At 72.4% G+C, this 9291-nt stretch overlaps 1 protein-coding gene across 1 annotated transcript; it reads left to right on the plus strand.

Annotated features, from left to right (window-relative positions):
- Positions 1-3190: 3190 nt before the first annotated feature.
- Positions 3191-9291, plus strand: ATP1A2 (ATPase Na+/K+ transporting subunit alpha 2; the record flags this gene model as incomplete). The annotated part of the gene is given in 14 exon segments (XM_076360022.1): positions 3191-3248; positions 5215-5304; positions 5396-5500; positions 5584-5643; positions 6272-6287; positions 6290-6474; positions 6998-7111; positions 7202-7277; positions 7280-7335; positions 7671-7788; positions 7875-8143; positions 8431-8629; positions 8945-9054; positions 9170-9291. Coding segments are annotated over 13 exon segments (1484 nt in total), but the record flags the coding sequence as incomplete, so codon positions are not given.

Consider the following 9291-nt stretch of genomic DNA (forward strand, 5'->3'; position numbering starts at 1 on the left):
CAACGTGGTCCGAGTGTCCTGGGAGTGGGCACGGGTGGGCGCAGGGACCTGCAGGAGGGACAGAGGGGACAGCGAGGGGCGGCACTGTGCACCCTGTGCCCCCCCCCCCAATGCACTGCGAGCCCCATAGCACTGCGGGCATGAGGACCCCCAGGGTGGGCAGGGGGGGGTCTCCAAGGACACGAGGACCCCCAAGGTGAGCAAAGGGGCACCGAGACCCCCATGACACCATGGGGACACTAAGGTGGGCGGGGGCACCGAGTCCTCACGCCTCCCCTCCCGCTGCCCCCCCCCCCCCCCCCCCCGGACCCCCCAGCAGCGAGGGGGGGCGGCGCTCGGGGAAGCGGGCGGAGCCGAGCCGGGCTTGAGTGATGCGGACGCCCCGCCCACCGCCCGATCCCCGCCCACCGCCTCGCCCAGGCCCCGCCTCCGGCCCCGCCCAGCGGCCGACGCGCGCCCACGTCTCGGGTGGAGCGGGTCGGGGGGGGCAGGAGCTGCCCCCCCCCCCCCCGCCAGGACGCGTGGGTCCCCGCGTCCCCCCCACCGGGTCCGGCAGCGAGGCGCAGCCCGGGCCCCTCCCAGGACTCCCTGGTCCCCAGGGGTGTGTGCACACGCGTGTTGGCCGCGGGGGGGCGGTGTGTGTGCACACGCGTGTTGGCGTGAGCGGCGGGGGGTGACACGGCCCCCCCCCCCCCCCGTGTCCCCCCCGGCTGCCACATTCCTCCCGCCCACGGGCAGCAGCTGCGCGGGGCGGGGGCGGCGGCGGGGCACGATCCTCGCACGGGCAGGGGCACACGCGTGTGCGTGGCGCCGGCGCCGGTTCCCCCCCCCCCCTCGCCGGGGCACGCGTCACCGCTGGCACCGCCGGCAGGGAACTGGGGCAACTGGGAGGACTGGGCCGCCCCGGGCAGCGGGGCCGGGGCGGCGGGGGCCGCACGCCTGGGTCCCCCGTGGGGCCGGGGCGGGGGCCGAGCACGTGGCGCCTGCGCCCGCGTCATCTGTTTGCTCAGCTTGGGGGGCAGCGGGGGGGGGGACAGCGGGGGGCACAGCCTGGGTAAACAACCGCCCCCCAACCGGCCTCGGCGTGCCTGGCCCCGACTGGGACAGGCTGGGGGCACTGGGGGGACTGGGGGGACTGGGACAGGCTGGGGGCACTGGGGGGGACTGGGACAGACTGGGGGCACTGGGACGGACTGGGGACACTGGGGGGACTGGGACAGACTGGGGGCACTGGGGTGGACTGGGGGAACTGGGGGACTGGGATGGACTGGGGGCACTGGGGGGACTGGGACAGGCTGGGGGGACTGGGGTGGACGGGGGGGCACTGGGACAGACTGGGGGGACTGGGGTGGGCTGGGGGCGCTGGGACAGACTGGGGGAACTGGGGTGGGCTGGGCGCACTGGGACAGACTGGGGGCACTGGGACAGGCTGGGGGCACTGGGGGGGACTGGGACGGACTGGGGACACTGGGGTGGACTGGGGGCACTGGGGCAGACTGGGGGTGCTGGGGATACTGGAGGTCACTGGGGTGGGCTGGGAGATGGTGGGGCAGATGGGGGGGACTGGGAGAGGCCAGGGCATACTGGAGAGGCTGGGGCATATTGGGATGGACTGGGAGGTGCTGGGGAAGATGGGCAGACTAGGCAGTACTGGGACAGACTGGGGCAGGCTGGGAGGGACTGGGACAGACGGGGTGCTGGCACAGCGTGGGGGCACTGGTCCAGACTGGGGATACTGGGCTACAGCGGGGGTGCAGGGCTGGACTGGTGTGACTGGGGCGGACTGGGGATACTGGGCTACAGCGGGGGTGCAGGGCTGGACTGGTGGGACTGGGGCGGACTGGGGATACTGGGCTACAGCGGGGGTGCAGGGCTGGACTGGTGTGACTGGGGCGGACTGGGGATACTGGGCTACACTGGGAATGTGAGGCTGGACCGGGGGAACTGGTGCAGCAGGCTGGGGTGTGGGGATGCTGGGCGCACTGGTGCGGACTGGTGGCGCTGGTGCAGGGGGCTGTGGGCCCCACGGCCGTGCCCCCCCCATGCCCTTGAGCTGCCCTTGACGGTTGCTATGGCGACTAAGCCGGACCCTGGGGGGCGGCGGGGGGGAGCAGGGAAGGGGGGGTGTACTGGGAGGGGACCTCGGAGCGGGACTGGGGGCACTGGGGCTGCGGGGCAGGACTGGAGGCGGGAGGGAAGGGGAGCAGGGAGGGTGGTCTTGGGGGGGGCACTGGGGGGGGGGGGGGTAGGGGGTGTCAGAACCTGACACCGGGCACCGTTCCGGCACAAACGTGTCCCCGGGCACAACCGTGTCCCTGGGCACAGCCACCCTGGGTACAGCCGGTCCCCGGGCACAGTCGGCCATAGGCACAGTCAGTCCCCCGGGCACAACCGTGTCCCTGGACACAGCCAGCCCGGGCACAGCCGGTTCCCGGGCACAGCCGGTCCTCGGGCACAGACCCCCCCGGAACAGCCCCCCCCCCCCCCCCCCCGCCTGGCCTTTCCCCGGCTAATTTTAGCCGTCCCGCGTTCCCGGTTGCTGCCCGGTGGCACCAGCGTCCCCGGCCGGGGCAGGGCCGGCCGGGGCAGGAACATACTGGGAGAACCGGGGACACGCCGGAGTGGGGACCAGCCCCCCCCCCCCCCCCCCCCCGAAACTGCCCCCCTCCTGGGGTCACCCCCTGCTCTGGGGGGGCTGCAGGGAGGGACCCAGGCGTCCGGGCGGCCCCTGCCCCCCTTCCCCCCACCCCAAGCCCTGGGGTCAGCGTGGGGGGCCCGGACGCCGGGGTCCCCTGCGCCCCCCCCCAGCCTTGGGGTCAGCGGGGCGGTCAGGAGGGGGCGCCCCCCCCCGGCCCGGACACCTGCGTTCCCAGCGCTCGGCCGGGACCCGCCACCGCCCCGGCCGCCTGGGTCCCACGGCCGCCTCCGGGGGGGGTGTCTGTGTGTGCGTGACCGGGAGGGGCCCGGAGACCCCCCAGCACGGCCGGGGGGCGCGGGAGGAGCCCCCTCCATAACGTGGGGGGGGACCGGAGAGGGGGTCCGGGGCGGGGGAGGAGGGTCCGGGTCCGGCCAGGAGGGGCCGGGGGGATGGAGGGGGGGGCGGGGGGGGGGGGGGGGGGCCGGCCCGGCCGGGTGGGCGGGGGGGGCCGGGCCGGGCGGGGCCCGGGAGGGTTTTTCTCGGCCGCCGCCGCCGCCACCCCCGAGTGCCCCGGGCCGAGAGCAGCGACGGCAGCGCCATGGGCAGAGGGGTGAGTAGGGGCGGCCCGGGGCACCCGCTGCCCCGCCACCCGCCCACGCGGGGCACCCACCCACGCAGGGCACCCACCTCCCTCCCCCGGAGCGCCCAGCCGTGCGGGCACCCACCAGCTGCCAGCCGGCACCCACCCACGCGGGGCACCCACATCACCCACCTGCTGCCAGCCGGCACCGACCCACGCGGGGCACCCACATCACCCACCCGCTGCCAGCCGGCACCCGGCCAGGCGGGGCACCCACCCCCGGGGCACCCACCCGTGTGGACAGCTGCCCGCTGCCAGGCGGCACCCACCCACGCAGGGCACCCACATCACCCACCCGCTGCCACCCGTGGACGCTCTCCCTGCCGGGCCATGCCCCCGGCACCCACCCACGGGCGTCCTGCAGCCCACGGCCCCCACGCCCCCCCGCCGCTACCCCCAGGGTCCCACTGCCAACCCCGCCCCCGCCTCGATGCCACTGCCCCCCCCACCTCCCCCCCGCCACCCTGGAGTCCCACTGCCACCCCTCCCCGGTCTCGAGTGACCCCCGACACGGGTGAGCAGCTGCCTGGACGCTTGGGTCCCCCCGTTTCGGGGAAGGAATGCGGGGGGGGGGGGGAGAAGGGTCCCCCATGGTGGGGAAACTGAGGCACGGAGCCGGGGTGCCCCCGCGGAGGAACCCCCCCCTAGTGCCCCATCCCCCACCCGTGCCCGTGGCCCCATGCCCGTGACACTGGCTGCTCAGCACCAGGGTCCCACGGTGCCGTGGCAACGGCCGCGGGGGGGCCCTGAGCCGGGGCTGGCGCTTCGCCCGGCAGCCCCCGTCCCACCGGGACCCCCCCGTCCCGCCTGGCATGGCCGGGACAACCCCCCCCACCCCCCCCCCACGCAGGAACCTCGTGGCCCCTGGGCACCCACCCAAAGGTGGGGGGGACCCCGGAGGATGTGGGACAGGGGTCCCCCCCCCACGGGTGCCCCCCCACGGGTGTCCCCCCGTCACCTCCTGGCAGGCTGCTCTCAGGGAAATGCCGGGACACACAACACGCATGACACCCCCCACCCAGTGCCACCCTCCTGCCACCCCCCCAAAATCCCGGGGTGCCCACAGCGACTGGGACCCCCCCACACCCGTGCAAAGCCAAAGTGTCCCCGCGTGGGGTGCTGGGGTCCCCAGTGTCCATGGGGGGGGCAGGCAGCAGACCCCCCCCACGCGTGGGGGTGCCCTGTGGGGGGTGGGTGTGGGTGCCCCCCATGTCCCCATCCCCGCGGTAACACGACCCCTCCGCTCCCGGCCGTTGTTCTTGGCACTGGGGCTGTTTTCCATGACCGCATCGGCCCCCCCGGCCCCCCCGGCCCCGTGCTGGGGCACCCGCCACCCCCCCCGGCCCCTGCCTGCTCCTGCCAACCTCCCGCCCGGCAGGCAGAGCCACCGCGGACGTGCCACCAGGCCCTGCCAGGCCTGGGGGACCCCCTGCTGCGGGCAGCAGGGGGGGTCTAGGGGGGGGGCCGTGTCACCCCCCCTCCACAAGGAGAGCGGGCAGGGCTGCCTGTCTCCTGCCTGCAGCGGCACCCCTGCCTCTCCATGATGCCCTTGGTGTTGGCGGTGTGTTCCTCTCCCCGGCTTGTGGGGACCCCCCCACGGCCGCAGTGACCCCCCCCACGGCCACAGTGACACCCCCGTGGCCCTGGGGACACCCCCATGACCACAGCGACACCCCTACAGCCCCAGGGACAGTGACTCCCCCACGGCCACAGTGCCACCCCCGTGACCACAGTGACTCCCCCCATGACCTCGGGCCCCCCCCCATGGACAAAGTGACACCTCTGTGGCCCTGGGGACCCCCCCACGGCCACAGTGACACCCCCACCTTCGCTGCCACCCCCACCCATGGTGCCCCCCCCCCCCCCAACTTGGGACATCCCCCCCCCCCCACGCCTGTGGTGCCCCCCATGCCCATGCTGCCACTGGTGCCTGCAGTCCCCCCTGTGCTCACGGTGACGCCCTGTACCCTCGATGATGCCTGTGGCCACGGTGACCCCCATGCTGGCAGTGACATCCATGCCCATGGTAATGCCCATGCCCACGGCGAGGGCCGTGCCGCCGGCGGTGCCAGCCGCGCCGGCGGTGCCAGCATGCCCACGGGGTCCCGCGCCCGCAGGCCGGCCGGGAGTACTCGCCCGCTGCCACCACCTCCGAGAACGGGGGCGGCAAGAGGAAGCAGAAGGAGAAGGAGCTGGATGAGCTGAAGAAGGAGGTCAACTTGGTGAGGAGGGGACCGGGGGGACACCGGGGATGGCTGACCGTGCCACCCCGGCTGGGGTGACGCGGGTGACGTGTGCCCGGCAGGACGATCACAGGCTGTCCCTGGATGAGCTGGGCAGGAAGTACCAGGTGGACCTGTCCCGGGTGAGATGTCCCCATGTCCCACTCTCGATGCCACCTCCAGCATCCCACATCCCTCCTGTCCCCATGGGTGACACCCAGCTGTGCCCCTTGTCCCCTCCCAGCATCCTGAATCCCTCCTGCCCCCGTGGGTGACCCCTGGCCATGCCCTCCATCCCCTCCTGGCACCCTGCATCCCTGTCCCCGTGGGTGACACTGAGCTGTGCCCTCCGTCCCCTCCTGGCATCCCACATCCCTGTCCCTGTGGGGGACACCCAGCCATGTCCCCTGTCCCTTCCTGGTACCTTGTCCCCATGGGTGACCCCTGGTTGTGCCCTCTATCCCTTTCTGGCACCCCACATCCCTGTCCCCCATGGGTGACACCCAGCCATGTCCCCTGTCCCCTCCCGCCACCCTGTACCCATGAGTGACCCCTGGCCATACCCCCTGTCCCCTCCTGTCCCCATGAGTCCCCCGGCCATGCCCTCCGTAGCCCCACAGATCCCCAGGGTGCGCTGGCCATGGTACCCTGCCCTCCCAGACCCATGGGGTGTCCCCTGGCTGGCACCCCCATCGCCTCCCACCCCCCAGACTCCCCCCCCCACCCTGTCCCCAGGTGACAGCGTGTGGCCCCCCTCCCCCCCCCCCGCAGGGCCTGACCAACGCGCGGCGGCCGAGATCCTGGTGCAGGACGGCCCCAATGCCCTGACGCCCCCCCCACCACCCCCGAGTGGGTCAAGTTCTGCCGCCAGCCTCTTCGGGGGCTTCTCCATCCTGCTCTGGATCGGGGCCATCCTCTGCTTCCTGGCCTACGGCATCCAGGCTGCCATGGAGGACGAGCCCTCCAACGACAACGTGAGGGCACCCGGGGGCACGGGCATCGCGGGGACGTGGGCATTGGGGGGGCACGAGCATTGCAGGGGGCGCAGGCACCATGGGGGGGCACGAGCACTGCAGGGGCATGGGCATCCTCGGAGGGGGCAGAAGCACCCTTGGGGGGGCACAGGCATCACGGGGCATGGGCATTGTGGGGTTCATGAGCACCCTGGGGTGCACAGGCATCACAGGGAGCACAGACGTTGCGGGGGCATGGGCACCTTGGTGTGCGCAAGCACTGGAGGGGGCACGGGCACCCTGGGGGGCAGAGGTACCATGGGGGCTCAGTGGCAGCGTGGGCACGGGCGTGTGCCCCCCGCCACCACGTGCCAGCTCTTGGAGGGGGGTGTGTGTGTGTGTGTGTGTGTGTCTGGGATGTGGGGGGCAAATGGGCCGGGCTGGTGTGGGGGTCCCCTCCCTAGCACCCTGTGCTGGGGGGCAGCCGGGGGGCCCCACCCTGCACCCTGGGGTGCTGGGTGCTGAGGCGCTGCCTGGGTCCCAGCTGTACCTGGGGGTGGTGCTGGCCGCCGTCGTCATCGTCACCGGCTGCTTTTCCTACTACCAAGAGGCCAAAAGCTCCAAGATCATGGACTCCTTCAAGAACATGGTGCCCCAGGTAGGAGCCCCGGGTGGGCACACGGCACAGGGTCCCGGGTGGGGTGGGGGGTGCCTGGGCATCCCTCAGGGTGCCCTGTTGCCCCGGCAGCAAGCGCTGGTGATCCGCGAGGGCGAGAAGATACAGATCAATGCGGAGAACGTGGTGGTGGGCGACCTGGTGGAGGTGAAGGGGGGGACCGGGTGCCCGCTGACATGCGCATCATCTCCTCCCACGGCTGCAAGGTGAGCGGGCACCCGCGGGTGCTGGGGCTGGCACGGGGTGGGCACTGGTGGTGGTACGGGATGGGCACCAGGACTGGCATTGAGCGGGCACTGGGGGTGGCATGGTTCAGGCATCGTGGCTGGTATGGGGTGGGCACCACAGGTAGCGGGGAGTGGGCACTGGGACCAGTATGGACCAGCATGATGGTGGGCACTGTGGAGGGCACGGGGTGGGCACCAGGGGTGGCACGGGGTGGGCACCAGGGGTGGCATGGGGACAGTGGGGCTGGCCTGAGTCCAGCCGAGCCCGGCGGTGCCCGGTGCCCGCCGGCACCCACCCGTGCCCGCGGCACCAGGTGGACAACTCGTCGCTGACGGGGGAGTCGGAGCCGCAGACCCGCTCGCCCGAGTTCACCCACGAGAACCCGCTGGAGACCCGCAACATCTGCTTCTTCTCCACCAACTGCGTGGAAGGTGGGTCCCCGGAGGTCCCTGCCCGCGTGGGGGGGGTGGGTCCCTGGTGCCCCCTGGGACTGCGTCACCCCTCCCTGTCCCGCCAGGCACCGCCCGTGGCATCGTCATCTCCACGGGGGACCGGACAGTGATGGGGCGCATCGCCTCGCTGGCCTCGGGGCTGGAGGTGGGGCGCACGCCCATCGCCATGGAGATCGAGCACTTCATCCGCCTCATCACCGGCGTCGCCGTCTTCCTCGGCCTCTCCTTCTTCATCCTCTCTCTCATCCTGGGCTACACCTGGCTGGAGGCCGTCATCTTCCTCATTGGCATCATCGTGGCCAACGTCCCCGAGGGGCTGCTGGCCACTGTCACGGTAAGGACCACCGGGGAGTGGAGGGGTAGGATGGTGCAGGGGGGGCTCTGGTTCTACCGGGAGGGAGGTGGTGGGGACTGGTTTTACTGGGAGGGAGGTGGTGGGGACTGGTTTTGCTGGGGAGGTGCGGTGGGGGCACTGGTTCTACTGGGAGGGAGTTGTTGGGTGCTGGTTCTGCTGGGCTGGCCCTGGTGCACCCAGCAATGCCTGGTGCCTGGTGCTTGCTGACACCCATGGGTGCCCTCCGAGCCCCGTGGGTGTCCGCTGAGCCCCGCGGTGACCCCCAGGTGTGCCTGACGCTGACGGCCAAGCGGATGGCGCGCAAGAACTGCCTGGTGAAGAACTTGGAGGCGGTGGAGACGCTGGGCTCCACCTCCACCATCTGCTCCGACAAGACGGGGACCCTCACCCAGAACCGCATGACCGTCGCCCACATGTGGTTCGACAACCAGATCCACGAGGCCGACACCACCGAGGACCAGTCGGGTGGGTGGTTGGCAGCCTGACACCCTGACCCCCCCCCCCCCAACCCCAGGAGCACCCTCTTTCTTGCCCCTGCACCCAGATGTCACTCCCCTGAGCACCCGACCCCCTGAGCACCCCGACCCCCTGAGCACCCCAACCCCAGGAACAACCCCTTTCTTGCCCCTGCACCCAGATGTCACTGCCCTGGCACCCCTTCTCCTGGGCACCCCCTTGCCTTCAGCACCCCCTTCCCTGGGCACCTCTGGGAGCGCGGGAGGTGTCCCCAGAGAAGACGGGGGAGCCCCAGCACGACTGATGGGGCCGGGTGTCCCCCAGGTGCCACCTTCGACAAGCGCTCGCCCACCTGGACGGCGCTGGCACGCATCGCCGGGCTCTGCAACCGCGCTGTCTTCAAGCCAGGCCAGGAAAACATCTCCATTTCCAAGGTAGGTGGATGCTGACCGCCCAGAACCCCCAGAATCCTACCGAGAGCCGGGGCAGTGCCGGCCTCGGTGCCCCCCGTGCCGCCGGCATCACCCTCAGCACCCTTCCCCACGCCAGCGGGACACGGCGGGCGATGCCTCGGAGTCGGCGCTGCTGAAGTGCATCCAGCTCTCCTGCGGCTCCGTCAAGAAGATGCGGGACAAGAACCCAAAGTCACCGAGATCCCCTTCAACTCCACC

The sequence above is a fragment of the Aptenodytes patagonicus genome, chromosome 26 (genome assembly GCF_965638725.1).
Source record: "Aptenodytes patagonicus chromosome 26, bAptPat1.pri.cur, whole genome shotgun sequence".
Lineage (NCBI taxonomy): Eukaryota > Metazoa > Chordata > Aves > Sphenisciformes > Spheniscidae > Aptenodytes > Aptenodytes patagonicus.